This window comes from Chamaea fasciata, unplaced genomic scaffold (assembly GCF_029207755.1).
Source record: "Chamaea fasciata isolate MVZ Bird 193981 ecotype frontalis unplaced genomic scaffold, bChaFas1.0.hap1 SCAF_3, whole genome shotgun sequence".
Lineage (NCBI taxonomy): Eukaryota > Metazoa > Chordata > Aves > Passeriformes > Sylviidae > Chamaea > Chamaea fasciata.
Window position 1 is genome coordinate 15990250 of NW_027094088.1, and position 16769 is coordinate 16007018.

The 16769-nt window shown below is 47.5% G+C and overlaps 1 protein-coding gene across 1 annotated transcript in view; it reads right to left on the minus strand.

Annotated features, from left to right (window-relative positions):
• The window catches only part of GALNT14 (polypeptide N-acetylgalactosaminyltransferase 14), a 92630-nt gene that overhangs the window by 20786 nt on the left and 55075 nt on the right, over window positions 1-16769 (minus strand). Inside the window, exons 4-8 of the mRNA XM_066178136.1 lie at window positions 10507-10574; window positions 7938-8003; window positions 5772-5893; window positions 1464-1551; window positions 743-827 (exon numbers count right to left, since the gene is read on the minus strand). Coding sequence (XP_066034233.1) covers window positions 743-827; window positions 1464-1551; window positions 5772-5893; window positions 7938-8003; window positions 10507-10574 — 429 coding nt within the window. The remainder of the gene's footprint in view (window positions 1-742; window positions 828-1463; window positions 1552-5771; window positions 5894-7937; window positions 8004-10506; window positions 10575-16769) is intronic.

Below are 16769 nucleotides of genomic sequence, written 5' to 3' on the forward strand. Positions count from 1 at the left end.
CCCAGGCTAATCTCCACAGTGCCCTATACTGCAGAGTGATCAGGAATGCACAGCCAGCCTTTGGGAAGCCAGGGAGAGCTCCTGTTAACAGCAGCATCCAAAGAAGAAGCCGTGCTTTTCCCCCCCTGGGAGCCTTCTGAGGTCCTGAGCTTCCCCAACACTTGGTGTCCTCTATGGCTCACACCTGGCTGGGGCTGCAGACACCAGCACCAGGCTTCCTGCCAGCAGAGATTTCCAGCAGAATTAAGGACCCCTCCATCCCATGGCAGGAGGACAGACGATACCTCCTCTCCTGTTCAGCTTTACTCCCTCTCCTGCACACCCCCATTTCTGAGAAGTCTTCAGCAAGGTCCAGAAGAGCAGTGCTGATCTGGGAAGGCTGGACTAGACACCAAGTTCATCATGTGGGCTGAGGATACTGCCTTGTTTTCAAGTGGTAGCTGAACTGAGAGAAGCAGTTGTCTACAGCATTGGGCTTTTTCCCTAACCATAATCCTTAGCACTAGCAAAACCCCAGTAACCATAAATACACCCCTTCTACCCTTGTGGCATTCTCAGGCTTCAGTGTTGAAAGGTGAAGCTGTACTGCAAAAGCCAGGCTAGCCAGGAGCTCACTAGAGGTACTAGAAGTTCAGAGTTGTCCTGGAAGAGATTGCACACTGCTCTGGTGCATGGGGATACACATGAGGTCACATGAGAAGCCTTCCCTACCCCAGGTTACTCGGCCCCCCTCCTGACTTACTTAATGGGCTCGGTGGGATCAAGTCGTTTGGCTTTCTGCTCCGGGGAAAGCTGCTCCCATTTGAAATGCAGACTCCAGTCAAAACCTAAAACCGGAGCAGAGAAGTGCCATGGGGAAGTTAGAAGTTGATACGGATTAGGAGGCAATGTAGGCTGTAGAAGCTGTTGGATGGAACACTTTCCCCACTTTCAAATGACTTAAGCCACAGAGATGCAGCTCTTGAGAGAAAAGTCCAATGCCTAACATATTCTACTACTACATATGAACAAGAAACAACACATTGCATTACAATTTCAAAGTCAAGTGCTCCAAAGGCAGGGAAAGTCAGAATTAAAGCTGCTGCTGAAACCTAGTCCCCCTGTGCACACAGAAGCATGCTCTGATGGATACTGTGTGCTACGAATACCACAGGCATACTAATAAGCATTACACTTGCATCCTCCAGTTGTTGCCTAGACATCTCCCATCTCCTCCTGTCGCTTCCAGTGCTGCCCAGGGTGGCTTTGATGTGACCCTTCTCTCCTGCTTGACCGCCTCATCCACTGTAGCAAGCACGTTCCTCATGACACACCTGCCTGTGTGTGGAGTAGCTTGGGAGCAGCCAGCAGTGTAAATGTGCTTTTTTGTGAGGCAGCAAGAGACAGAGGTTTGGTGAAAAGGCCAGTGCACATTCCCACCATGGAATGGATGCCCAGAGCACAAGCACGAAGCTTGGACTTACCTCCTCTGAGGTCTGAGGAAGCTGCCACGTAGGCAAAAGTGTCCAGGTTGATGATGTCAATAACGGGACTGACCACTCGGGTGGGATCCTGCAAAGCAGATGCAAAAACACCCATAACTTCAGATGACACCATTCAAACTGGGCAAGGGACTCCAAACTCCTGGAGACACCAAGTGGCTGGAAACACTGGTGTCATTCAGTTTTGCCAAGGACAAGTGCCCCTCACTACCTACTCCTCATCAGACTGTGCCTGTAACTTGGCATCCAGCTGGGCTGTAGGCAAAGCTCCTTCTGCCTTTTGCAAATTCACCAAAATAGTCCCCTTTCACATCCCTTAAATACTTTTAACTGGATTTCAGAAGTCAAGTGACAAACAGGCAATTGAAATGACAGAGGAAAAACACAGCCAAATAGCTTAAATATGGGTATTTTTTTAAAATGCACCAACTATGGCAGTAGTACAGTTAGTTTTGCCAAAGGTATGAAAGGGTTAAAAAAGAAAGACCTGATTTATTCAAAATACTTGGTGGTGATTTAATTAACATCTTGTTATGGGCAAAGAGATTATACAAACAGTTATGAACAAAAATATCTACAGGAGGAAGAGACTCTGACAGCTTTCACTGGTCTCTTATCTCTCTTTCTCTTTTCAAAAATCCCAAACTCCAATTATAGCTCAAACTTCAAGGTTTTACCCTCACCAGATCAAATTGTTTTTCACAGCTATACAAAGGAAAGCATTTGAGCACACTCGGGCTTGCTCTCTCACTGGGGAAAGACTTTGTTTTAGAAATTAGTCCTGACAAAGAAGTATTCAAATGCAGCTGCAGAAGAAGCAACCAAAGGCCATGAGGTAGGAGCTGGACCAGAGCTGATTTTCCAACTGAGCATGACAAATACTTTGTATTTCCATAACAGGGTCAAGCCAGGGGTCTCACCATCACTTTCTGTGAGTTAAACATCTCACTGAAAGGGCAAGGTCTGCTGCACCTCTGTACAGCACGGGGAACCACAAGCCACATCCAAGTACGATGAGCCTTTCAAACCCACCAAATCCATCGTGGCTGCTGCACAGTGCCCCACAAACTGCCACAGCTCAGTACAGCCAAGCATCCTTTCATTGCCTGAGGCTAGGGGGAAGGTTTTAAGCAAAGCATCTGCTTTGTGTGCTGAGCATTGCAAGGAAAGGATTGCATCCACTCATTTAAAACCTTCCCCTCAAGCATCTAACTGGTGAGCACTTCTAGTTAGCTGACACACCCTCAATTTCAATGCCACTGCTACTCACTGCATGGCACAGCTTCTCATAAGAAAATCCCCTTCACATCTGGGCTGAGTGCACTACTGCAAAAAGCTAACCTTGAGCAGTGCTGTCTTCTCCCTGCCTCACTTTCCCTGCCATGTCCTGGGAACATTTATATTTACTCAGCTTTCAGGAAGGTCTCTCTGACCCTCAAAAGAAAAGCACGGCATGCTCAAGAGCACAGCGCTGTTGCTATGATTTATTTTGGGCTGAGCACCAGATCTTATTATAGGCAGCTTCATCTTTCTGGGTTTTTTTGATACCCACTCATACCAGGGCATGCTAATATTAAAAACACCCAAACCTTCAATTCTCTCTCACAAACCTGAGAATTCATTTCTGCAATGCACTTCTCAAACACACCAATGTATGGATCTAAATCAACAGGAAAAAACTCTGAAAATGACAGATAACAGATATATTTCAGCCTTCGAGAAGGACCTTGGCTGCAGCATGACCGAGCGTTTACATCCTGACCTTGTAATGATCAACAAAAGGGCCACAGTTGCTCCTCTGGCCCCACAGCGGGATTATGCAAAGATTAGGCAGGCTGCCCCTCATGCGTCTCCTTTTTCCCAGGAAAGCATCAGACTGGGGATATTTGAACTGGGAGTAGGGGGTCACCATTCATTGGTTCATCCCAGTTCTGTTTGCAAATCCAGTTTTGGGGCAAGCTTGTTGAGTCAGACTGTAAAAATACCTCCGGATGGATAATGACATTTTTAAAAAAGTTACTCAGTTGAAATGCATCATTAATGGCTTTACAGATAATTGTTCCCCAAGTAAAAATAAGAGCCCAGGTCCACACTGTTAACCACGCGTTTGCAAACATGCTGGTGCGAGACACTGACCATCACTGCTGCTCCCTGAGACAGGCACACTCCCAGGCACAGGGCTGAGATCACCCAGACTTCTCTCTTTCCTCCACACTCCATTACTTGCTCTTCCTGCTTGTTTCCAAATCCATACGCTGGTTATGTGGTGCCCACGCCCACCAGTGAACACTAGCCTCGAGGGGAAAACCATCATCTGCTGGGAAAACTCGAGGTGGAACATGAATGGCATCACCACACGGGTGCATGATGGCACACATGGGCTCTGGCACTTCCCACCATGGAAAGTGGCAGGAACAGCTGCTCTGGCTGAGAAAATAAGAGAAGCAACGGGCAGGGTGGTTGGGCTGTGATGGCAAAAGTGATGGGTGTGCTTTGAGGCATTCACCGCTCATTTGCTTGGAACTTAAACCACATTAGCTCAAAACAGACTGTTCCTGGGAGCAACAGAGTGAGGAAATGCTCTCCCTAGGCAGCTGATCCTCATGGAGCAGTTGGACAGGGAGCCCATCTCTTGAGCACAGCCTGAAGGTGGCAGCAGTAACATTTCATACACTTCACTGATCAATACCTTAACCCTGCTGGCAAGGATGGGTACGGTGGGCCTGAAAGGAGACTGAGGACTCTGCCCTCATCCCGCATCTTCTGTGAGCAGTTAAAAAGCAGGCAAGCGGGACCCCTCTGGCTTTGCAGGTTCCTCAACACTCTTTGTAGTACACCTCCCCTGCTGCCTGAGGCTGCAAGATACTGGGCAAGGTCAGGGCAGCATGAGCAGCACTGCAAGCTTACAGACTGCCTTACTCCCAGCTGGGGAAAGATTCAATCCAGAAGAGTTCACAGAGGTGATATGTGTGCTTGATGCTGCATTCAGACCATAAGGCATTGAAACTCCTTTGGGGATGCTGCACATGGCATTCACACTCACCTACCCTACGGGTGCCAGACATGGGGCACCGTCCTGGAGCTGTGTGGGAAAGCAGATCTGCCAGCCCCCTTCCTGCTGCCTTCACTGCCCTTCTGACAAAACACATCAAAAGCCCTGCTTGGGAAAGAGAAAATTGCTCTGGATATTCCCCACTTGAAGTACAAGCAGGGCTTTGGCAAAAAGCAAGGAATGCCTGCCTTTAAAGAGCCCAGAGGAATAAGTGATGCTGTAAAGTTTAGCAGTGAATCCCACCCTGGACAGGCCAGCTCTGAGGCTCCAGTGGGATATCACAGCATGTGTTCTCATAACTAGCAGAGCCATGATCAATGGTATGAAAAGACCGTTTTCATTACATTGCCATCTATCAGCAGCTCTGTGGCCCAGCCTGCAAACTGAGGTTGGGACGTCTCCAGCCCTGGCTGTGCTACGAGTGCCAGCAGCACCCACTGCACTCGCTCATGTGAAGGGACCTGACCTGGAGCTGTCCCATCACTGACACACAGAAGGGATGCACAGCCCAGCCATCACAGCTATCTCATCTGCAGGTGTGAAAAGCAAGACACCTTAGGTGAGGGGCACTGTGAACACCAGCCAGGCAGGTTTTTCCATGACCTACCACCTCAGCCTGCCCTTGCTCCTAAGCAGCCCCTTATGTCAATACAACTCAGTAGTTATAAAATTGCTGAGTAATTAACACTAGCCATCAGGAGCCAGAGCTCCCCTGACTCGAGTGACAAGGCGCCAGCAGCCTCTGTGTGCACGTCTGGCAAGAGAGTCGCCGCCAGAGAAAGGCGGGTGTCATTGTCTGCTCCGAAATCAGCAGAATTTAAATCCTATTAAATCAATTTATTAGCGCTTAATTTGCATGAAATTAAATTCGGCCCCTATTCAAGGAGCCGTCACTCCCTTAAATCATCATCACGGAGCATTCTACATGAGCCTAATTAAAATCTCTGCTGGAGCACTGCCCACGTATTCCCCTATCACCACTCAACCTGTGCTTGACAGTTAGAGTCTCACTGCCCTGGGAGACACCCCGTCCCACCCACCCACATGTTCCCCCAGTCGCACAGACACCCCACCTGCCTGCTGGGTGGAGGAAGGCCAGAAAAGGCCACTTTGTACCCCTTACTTGGATGCTTGCATGCAGCTGGTGATAGTTGGATGGTCATGCCCACTGAGGAAGAGGAGAGGGACATCAAGGATGCATCCCCTGAGGGTGACTCGGGTCTCTCAGGAGCACTCACCTCTTTGATCCTCTGCAGCAGAGGGAGCAGCCAGTCCTTATTCACCTCGCAGTGACTGTCCAGGAAGGTCAGGACACCTGCTTTTGCCACATCTGCCCCTCGGATTCGGGACCGGATCAGACCTGTTCAGGGACGCACTGTGTCAGCTGCTGCCCAGATGGCTGGCTAACATCCCCAGCCTCCTCCACTCTTCTCCTGGGTTCTAACCTGCCTAAACCCCACCCAGATAAAACATGGTCCAGGTTCATTGTCTCCTTTCCAGTGCTGCAAGGTACGACAAGCATTTCCTAAGATCACCAAAGAAATAAATGGCTCAACCAAGGTTACTGATTTGTGGCATTTATGCCAATATATAGTTTGCACAATTAGTTCTGCTGTCACCTTCTGGGACAAAACATGACTCAAAATGCTTTCGTGACCCTCTCCAGGCAACAAATCTAACACAAATGTGAGGCAGTGCAGAATGGGACAGAGGAGTTGAGGGTGGGAACACCCTGTGCCAGAATTAAGCTTTTCTCAGACTACCAACTTTTTCCTACTGTGACCCCTTCTGTGTCCCAGTGACCCCCAGATCTCTCCCCCAACCTGGGAGCACTACTGATCTGCTCAATGGCAATACATTTTTCACCAAGAGGGTTGACTTTTCATGGTGCTTGACTTATCAGGGCTATGATGTTGAATTTGGAATCATTTGGAGATGGGAGTGGACTGCTTCATGCATTTGTGAGAAAGAAAAATGGAAAGAGTGAGGTCATGGAAAGCAGCTGCACACATGGATTTCACACTAGACTCTTTGGAAAGATCACTGCTCTTAAAGATGCCCTGTTCCTACCAATGCAGGTTAACCAGTTTTCCAACACTTCTCTCACCTGCAGCAGATGCTCAAGGGAACCATGGCATAAGAAAGGAGATGGTTTGTTGGCAAACAAGAGAAGACACAGGTGACTCAAGGGGAGCAGAACTTCTTTATGAAGGAGAAACAGTGTCAATACAAGGGGACGTACGGGCAGATGGAGACATGATTTCAGAGAGCAGCCATACATCAGGTTCACGCAGGAAGTCACTGACTTTCATACTAAAATACCCTAGGGGAAAGGGGTTAAGGAAAAGCCTCTGAGAGGAGGAGAGGGAACACGTGAACAAAGCCTGGAGCACCCAGCATTTTCCAAGGTCTCCTCCTGCAATGCAGACTTGTCCCTGTATCTCTCCCTGTGACTCCTAAGATCTTATGCATAGATACGTTCTTCTTCACACACCCCTGGCCTTCCCAAATCCTGGCAGCTCCTGGGGGATACAGTTTAAGTGATGCACTCTGCAAGGTAAGGTTGAGTTCCCACATTGTGACTGATTTATAGAGCACCAATAACTGCAGGTCTATCAGCTGCTGCAGATGAGCACACATACCCCCATAACACAGGGGAGGAAGGTGAGAAGGAGGTGCAGGTTTATGAAGATCTCCCTTAATAATCTCCTGCCAAAGCAGGAATGTCTCTTACGCCCATGGGGCCTGATGCCACCCTGTCACCAGATCTGCAGAGCTGAGACCCTCTGCAGAAAGAATCCACAGAGAAAAGAACCTTCTCCCCTTGTCTCCTCAACCCAACACTGACCTGGATGCACACCTTGGATATGCAGCATCAAAAAACTTACTTGATTTTAGTTATCCTAACACTGCAAGCCAGGATTTGAAACACACATTCAGGCCATGGGGAATGGGAAGATGTCTCAAAAAGTTGCCAGAACCAGCCCAGTAGGACATGGATTCATCCTCCATATAGCCCTTCCTAATCTCTCAAATATAACTAATTATTAAAAAAAAAAAAATCCCACAGAAGCAGCAGGAGCAGATCTTCTCTCTTTCATTAGAGCAAACATCTTTACAAATAAGACCCGGGGCTTTGTTTTGCCTGTTCTAATTTTCTGGCTAATAAGCTACAGCTGAGCCTCACTGGATATCTTAATAGTGCCATCTTTTTCAGTGAGAGAGGGGAGATCCATTTCAAATCCCAGCTCTTTATCACATTTTCTTTTATCAGGGCCTCCCTTATTCCCAGCAGTCATTGACCTCCTTGTTGATCACTCCATGGAGGTTTTCCCTGGTTCCATCAGTCTCACACCTCCCAAACCCTGTGTTTCCCACGTGGGCTGTGGGCAGGCAGCTCTTACCTTCCCGCCGTCCATTCCGCAAGCACTTCACCTTGGGGAGCTGGCCCAGCAAGCGGCAGTCATCAGCTTGGGAGACACAAAGGAGGGACACATCACCCTCAGCCCCCACCGTGGCTCTGGCAGCAGAAATTGGGACTCCTAGGATAAACTGGGAGCAGGGACAGGACCCTGTCCTGGACCGGTTGATGGCTTGTTAGGGCAATAGCACTGCTGCCTTACAAAGGCACAACAGCCTTACCCCTCAGCTCATGGAGCATAAATTGGGCCTGGCACAGCAGCAGTTTTCATAAAACTAGTGTAAATTCAGCAGATTTACACTGAGAGCAGCTGAATTATGCTCTAAAATCAGCATAGAAAAGTTGTGGTTCAGGTCAGAATCTAAATTTTTGCACATTAATGCAAATGACTATTTTTGGTAGCTGCAAAGCAACGCACAAGCTGTTGATGCGTGTCTGCCTGGCAGGGCAGGAGCTTCCTGTGGTGGCCTGGAGCCTTCAGCAAGGAGAAAGGGGTACTCAAAGAGAGCCCTGTGGAGCAGCTGGGGGCTCCTCACACCCTGGGCAAGAAGACTATGGGGCAGAAAGGCCTGACAGCCACCTACACCTGAGCAGGGGAGGTCCTGCAACCCAACACGCAGCCTTAGGATCTCTCCTCACCTGAATTTCTCCCAGCAAAGTGGAGGAAGATGTCAAGTGTACCCATCACAGCCCCCTGCACCTCTACACACCCACACTATGACCTCCACAACCCTTTCATGGCTCTCACCCTTCTGCCTCCTCTTCCTCAGCACTATAAACACAGAGGTGAGTGCCCCATCCCCTCTGCCCAACCCCTGAACCCACACACCCCCCTCAAGCACTTTCACCTGCTCCAGAAATCTCTGTCAGCAAGAGATCACCGTACCCACACCCTTAACAATTCAGGAACAGAGCTGGAACAGGGGAGCAGAAGGGGCAGGTCTTGGCTACAGACTCACAATGAAAATCTGCTGGGGATAGTGGGAACTCAGGTGCTGAAGAACTGCATCCCAATGAGTAACAAGTCAGCAGGCAGAGAGAGGTGAGAAACGAGACACAACTGGGCATGAGATAAAAGCACTAATTGCTCAGGGTGGGTTGCAGGGGAAAAAACTGACCGTGTGTGTAGTGTATTATGCAAATGCATGTATTTTATGTAAATGCATGCAGAGCAGATGCCAGCAGGCTCAGACTATCACAGCAAAGATGTCAGATAGCTGAGAAGCACTAAGTAGCAGAGGGGCTGCCCTAAGTTACACAGGACACAGGCTCCCCTCTGGAGCCCTGGGATGATTTAAACCCAGCCCTGCTCTTCCTCCCTGGCTCACAGCACTTGGCATGCTGGCACAATGGAGCTGTGTTCCGACAAACCTGCCTCCTTCCAGGAAGGCAAGTGCTTTGCCTATTTAGCCAAATACCTTGTATTTACTTCCTCCACCCTCCAAAAATCCTGCTTTGCCACTCTCCAGGGCAGCTCAAGTCCCTGCACCTGCCCCTCTTCCCTGTCACAGCCGTTCTGCCAGTTCCCAGACTCACCCAGCCTGCCTGCCCTGTGTGCTGGAGCTGCTCCAGGGCTCACCATAATCACAGCAGCTCCTTCCCCTAGCTTCAGCAACTTCCCAGGGAGGTGTCCATGCCAAGAAGTGGGTCTTGTGTGAAATCTGTTCCTAATGCTTTCCGAGGCAGTACCTATTTATAACATCCAAGAGCAAAGCCTAGATCCATTTTTTAAAAGAAACCTATCTGGCTTTGTTTTCACGTTTCCAAGTAAACAGCTTTATTTTGCAGCTCCTTGAAATATAAGTGCCACAGACCACTCAGCCAGTTTATCATCCTTTTTATACCTGAGACAGTATTCTTGAGCACTTGGATCTTCAACTTTCCCATCACACTAGGCAAGGTCTTTAGCTGGGGTGGTTCCCTGGGAGCCCCTGGGGTTTCAGTTACCTTCTACTGGATACCAGAGCTATTGATTTCCCTTAAGTCATGCTATTAACTGGGAGGGAACAGCAGGAGGATGTGGGCTGTTTGTGTGGTGTACAGCGCTACTTATGGTACACCTCAGAAATGGGAAACCCATGCAGGGAATCCTCTTTCCATGGGTGGGAAAAAAAAATATCAAGAGCTGCTGACCACCTACATAAACGTATGCAGAACATATACATAGGGTCAAGAGAATCAGACTGCCACTGTCCTGTGGAATTTCAGTGGTGTCGACCCAGAAATGCTCCTGGCTGCAGCTAAAAGCCAGATCAAACACACCACGGCCGTGGTGTGGTACAGCTGTGTAAGGATTGGATTCACATCTGCTGGGCATAAAAACAATTTGCCAAGCGCTTTTCTTGCATTATTTTCGTGAGAAGAGGTTGGATCATCTGGAATTTGAATTCTAAATGTGGTGATGCAAACCCAGCACAGCAGAGTTTGCTCTTCACAGCTAGAGAGCTTTAAATTTCCTTCCACTCCAGCGAACTCTCCCCTGTTTCAGTGCTAATCCCAGTCTCTCACAGGCTTTTTGGCCCTTTTTTTTAAACAGGGAAAGAGTCACTTACGGTCATCACTGAAGTCATCCACGAGTATGATTTCATGGACGAGGTGCACTGGGGTGCGGTTCAGCACGCTAAGGAATGAAGAGAGAAAATCCATGACAGTGCTTGACCAACTTAACAACTCAGCAAATGGAGCAGAAAAACCGAGGAACTGACCCCATGCCAAAGCACGGAAGACCAGGCTTGGATTTCCAGAAAGGATACACTAGATAAGAACCCAGAAACCACCCCCAGTAATCTACTGTGCCGGGCTATCAACTCCCTGTAGCCTGATCTAGGAGCTAAGTGCTCTGTATTCATAGGAAATAGCTGAGATTCACCCTTCTCACCTTTGTGAGAAAAAGCAGAGCCCCACATAAAGCCAGGAAAAAGTGGTGCTTTTTTTCCCCCAAATTGCACCAAGATTCCTAACTGGGCTTGCAGCAAAGCTGCTGTCACCTCTCCACCTCCTCTGGGACTAATGATATGGTGTCCAGCAACAGAAGGGCCAACACAGAGAAAATTACCCAGCTGAAACCCATCTTTACACAGCTCACAGCTGTGGCAGGACAACTCCTGTTTTTATCCACGAGCTGATTGTGTTTTGGAGGCTGCCGAGAGGATAAGAGCAGGGTTGGAGCCCACCTAGGTAATGAAAGAGAGAGGCTGGAGGATGTGGTTCACAGCTCCCCCCGTGTGGACAGACACTGTGAGATGTGGCACAAAGCCACAATTTTCCCTTAATTATGCCACCAAGGGTTATTATTGTTATTATTAAAAAATCTAGACCTGTTCTTTCCCTTTCTCTCCCATGTGCAGAGGTCATAGATTGGTAGCGCTGATTCCAGCAATTTCATCTCCAAATAAACAGCCGTGCAGAAGTCAGCCTGACATGTGAGACATGGAGTTCCAGTTGCCATTACACATGCTTAAAATCCTGCTCCAACAAAGGGTGAATGCTGTCTGCTTGAAGCAGAAGCCCCAGAGCCATCCCAAAAGCCTCCTAAGTCCGGCTTTGATAATGCCAGTCAGGTTTTACAGGCTTTTACAGCATTTATGCCTCTTTGACTCCATCCTGAGCATGGTTCCTTTTCCACAAAGGATTTAAAATCCCCTCAAATTTCAGGTCTTCAGACCTCCCACTGGCACAGGAGGGCAGTCACCCAACTACCTAACAATCTTGCAGCCACTGATCCCCTGGCAGATCCTCATTAACAGGTTTTCCCAGTTTCTCAAGCTCCCAAAACTCTGGCAAAAAAACACACCTGGAAGTCTGGAAAAACCATATCCCTCACCCAGACCACAGTAAGGACAGCTACAAAGGGCAAAAGCCCCAGGGGACCTGGGAGACACTCAGACACCTGTCAAAAAATGCCCACCCCACCCAGGGGGTTCCCCTTTGCCAGATGCCTTCTGCCTGCACTGGTGTACTCCCTCCCCTCCAGGTGCTGGAATTACAACCCTGCAGAGAGAAACAGTTGAACTAGGTTTTTTTGGAAGGCATACATCCCAAGGCAGATGCTTGATATAGAATCATAGAATCAGAAAATGATTTGGGTTGGAAGGGACCTTAAAGATCATCTAGTTCCAATCCCAGTGCACGAAAGGGATAACTTCCACTAGACCAGGGTCCTCAGTGCCCCATCCAACCTGGTCTTGAACACTTCAAGTAAATGGACACATCCAACTTCTCTGACAAGTCACAGAAAAGAATTTCTTCCATATATTATGAATCCTTCCCCATGCTGGTTTTTCTTTTCCCTGGGCAGAAATCCTCAAAAAAGGGGGTTTTCCACCAGACCAGAGTGGGTAAGCCTAGCACCTCCCTTGTGGAGCTCCTCAAAAATCACTTCCAAGAATTACTTTCTCTGGAAAGACAATCCCTGCCTCTTCCAGTTTCAGGATCATGGGAAAAGCCATTCTTTTCCCCCACTCCAGATGCCATGCATGCTAAGGTTTGAAGGAAGAGAAAGCCACTGTCCCCTAAGCAACAGTCTGGAGCTGCTGCGGCCACTCCAACACTTTGGCTTGCACCAAGCAGAGTTAAACAATACCTCTCCAACACCCACAGCCTGAATGAAGTACTGGGAAAAAGTGGCTCAGCGCCCCTCCTCCCACTGGGGCACACGGAACAATTTAGATGTGCTGTTTCCACCTGTCAAGTGTTTTTTAATTATTGTTATTAATAGGCTTGTTATTTTTTAGAAATCCCCGTACGCCAGAGCTGAGTTCAGCAAATTACCGTAGCCGAGCATCAGTAGACAGAGACAGGAGAGCAATATCATGCTCAGTGGAATATTTAACAAGTGCTGATTGCCTGGAAACCTAACTCTGTGCAACCTCCAGGAAAGGAGCAGGCTTGTAAAAAAGCCAGCAAAATAAATAAATAACCCACCGAGAGCAGGAGGGGGAGAGGCAGTGGGAAACTTGGAACATTCAAGGCCTGCCTCTGCCTCGTCTCCCCTGTAGATCTGGCTGCCAGAAATGCAGTGCAGGGCTTCACTTTGTGGGAAGGTGGCCGGAAAGAGACTGATTCTGCTTTTGCTGGTAACAGCCAGACCAACTCAACCAAAACCGTGGCACTGGGCTGTGTAGGCTCAGGCCTGGGCTCTAAGCAGTACTCAGTGCCTTAGAGGATCTCCTGCCAGAGCACATTTTAGGGAAGAAAATGGACCATTTCCAAGACCCTGGGCTGGGGAGAGGTGCAGGTTCCCACTGTTCCCAGGTTAAGTAGCTTGCTGCCAACTCTGCCTGGGCTTGACACCCCATAAATCAGGGAAGATGACCTCTGAATGCCAACAGGGGCCATCTGTGGGACTGACCAGAGCAAAGGGGAAAAGGCCAGCATGCTGACCCACCAGGGAAGGACATCTCCAAGGTCTCCTCTGGCTCCATAAACCGTCATCCTTCCATGAGGTTAATGACAGACACCACTGCGGGTGGCACAGCATGCCCTCACCTGTACCATCACAGCCTTCTCCCGTCAAATCCCTTGTGGGACTCACTCAGCACACAACACTTTTCCCAAATTCGAGTGAACAACTCATCCTGGTGAGGGCAGTCCAATGGTTGGCTCTGTGGGACCTGCTGTCCACTGCTTTCAGCTCACTTTCAGCTCATTATTGCCCCTGCAAGTCAGTGCACAGGCCCCAGCAAGCCTCGAAACTGCTGCTAAACCAAGGGTCACTCAATGCAGCCACAGAGAGACGCCCAGCAAAGCCAAATTCGTGTCTCCAATGCATTTTCTGCCTGGGGCTCTATTAACCACATAACAGCACACACATGATGCTGCAAACACAGAATATAAGCAGCCCTCCTGCAGCACTCCTCAGGGAGGATGGGAAAAAGAGGCATCAAATCCTCCACATTTTCAACAGTATGGTTTTTGGGTTTTTGTGGATTTTTTTTTTTTTCAGATAGACCATAAAAGCACTTTTAAAAATTCAAAGCTGGCTTTTCTATTATTGTGCCTCTGCTCAGCTTTGATTTTTTTTTTAATACTTTCCTTTCTTTATGTCTGTGCATGGCTTTTTTTTTCCTTTTATATGGGTAAAATCAGAAGACAATATTATAGTACTTTGAAGTCCCTCTGTTATTATAGATTTTTCTTCTCTGAAATCAAACATAGGTAGATATATACTGCAATGATGGGCATATCTGAACAAATCAAAACAGTTTTCAAGTTCTGCTGAGCCAAAGATCACAACATTTTCTCCTTTAAATTGCCAAAAGACCTGTTACCATCAAAATGAAAGCTCATGCCTCCAGTCCAGAAAGTGCTTACTCAACCTAACAAGAACAGGTTTGCTGCTGAATTATCTTCAAAAGACGACGCTGAATTTTTTTTTTTGTTCCAATTTATTTACCTTATGCAGACATAGCCATGGAGAATTTCACCTTAAATTTTCATTGGAAGGTCCCTCTTCTTCAAATCCTACTCAAGAATTTGTTGGGATCTTTTTCTACCTACCCAGAGGTAAGCACTGGATCCAGCAATTTCAACTCCAAATGAACACCAGTGCAAAAGTCACTCAGATCATGTAAGACATGGAAAATGTTTGTGGGAAGGAATTCAGATCTTCTGACCAAGTCAGTGTGGTTTTGGTCATCACCCACTTGCTTTAGAGATGTGACTGTGGACACCCATCCTTGAGAACTCATTAACCTGTTAATTCTCTCCATGGCAACATATTAGGACTTGTTGGGAGGGAAAAAACACCTTTGGGAAGATAATGAAGTATGAAAAGGGCCAAAGGTCACAATTATTGAAATCAGACAGAGTATGGAGAGAAAATACCCACCAAAATGAACTGCTTCAACAACCCCAAATAGCTAATTATGTAGGAAGAAAGACATCACACCAAGAATAACCATAATGAGCTTTGATTACACTGCGGCTTTTGCATTTTATTCTTTCAAATACCCACCAAGCTCTTTGAAATTCAAGAGTTCTCTTATGTTAACATCAAAAGGTAAGAGCACACAGAGGGCTGTGTACTCAGTCACCGCGAGAGATGATTAGCAAATTAAGAGAAAAAAAAAGTCCAGGGTTTAAGCAAAAAGCAGAAAAGAAAAAAAGAAATGAAAAAATAGTCAGCACAAAGTGCTAATTATACAGTTTCTGTGCAACACCTGGCTTGTTTTTGCTTCTTTAATCAGGCTCATTTCAGTTATGGCACAGACTCTATACGGTGCCTAAGCAAGGAGGCTTTGTCACCTCCCTCTCCCAGATGTGTCTGGATGCAGACAAGGCAGTGGCACAAGGGGAAGGTGAGAGGTGCTGGCTGCCCAGCACATCACTTCTCTCACCTATGAGCACTGGAAAATGAAAGGCATGATACTCACTCTGCTAATTAATGATCTAAATATTTGATGTGGTATTCACAGCATTTGCATCAGGACTCCTGCCAAAGGACGTGTTTTGGTTTGTCAGCAAGAGGTAAATAATTTAAGTTTTCTTGTTCCTGCCCTTAGCTCCCCAGCTGCAAGTTTGAAGAATAAATAAATAAAAACCACTCAGCAGAGTAAATGGGACTGTCTCACCATCTGCCCCGCAGGTCATCCACATGACAGGATTAGGACTCCCTTGCTAAATCCAGGCTAGTACAGGATGGAAAGACAGGAAAGAAGAAAATGTTGTTTTGGTGAGGTTTTATTTTTTATTTTAAATGCTTCTGTAGTGCTTATTTTAATCCTTGCTCCTGCCTTCCCATCTTGGGTTTACTCACATGGTCCCACCTCATGCACTGTTGGAGACTCTCACCGTTCTTTAGGCACTGAGCCCTGGAGCTTGAAATATGTGAAACTGAACCACACAGGGATAAGGAACTTGTTGAAAAGTCAGTGGTTGAAACAACCCAATGATACTTTCTTCACCATCTGCACTGTAAAAAAAACCTTAAAAAAATCTCCAGAGCTACTTTGCTATTGACCATCTCCTCCTTTCTGGCCTCTTCTCCTATCTTCTATTTCCTCTTCTCACGACACCCATCCCCTACTCCCTGGACAGCTGTACATATTCACAAGCACAATTACACATGCATTTATAAATGCTGACCTTGCCATTTCCAGAGATGTGGACCCTTGGTAAATTTACTTTTTCTTTTTTTTTCCCGTGCTTTACTTCCAGCTGCCAAATGGTCAGAGAAAAAATCATGAAACTTTTAAATGAATTCATTATTCAGCACAATCCACCAGCTTCTCTCAATAACTCTGACAACACAAAATATCCATAAACGAACCGTCCCAAGCAGTCCCAACGTGACCTGGATAAGTAAGGGGTGCCGTGGAAGGCCACGTGTTGCTGCTTCCTACCAAGAGCCTGAAACACACTGAGCCTGCAACACAGGTCAGCCTCAGCACTTGTGGAGCATTGAGGCTCTCAAGCATCCCAGAAAACCACAGGAACAGCAAAATCCCCTCTGCTCATCAGGTACCTGGTCACTTCTGCAAGAGGCGATTCCCTCCCCTGCTGCACTCAGCAGCACTTCCCTCTGCCACTCCTCAGTGTTCACATAGCGTCCTGTAGGAAGTGCCCCTTTTGCAGGTTCAGTGCCTGTCTTGAGTTTTGTAACCGAAAAAAAATAAATGTTATTCTATTCCATCTGCTGAAACTGGGTGGAGCAGTGTTGCTTATCTCTGCCCAAATGAGTCAGTGTCGCTTATCAGATGGTGCAATGTTGCTTATCTCTGTTCATTGTTCCACTACCCCCATGGAAATATCTTCTGCTAATGGACCATTAAAGCTCACATGACACATTACATCATCTCATTGTGAGATGCTCTAC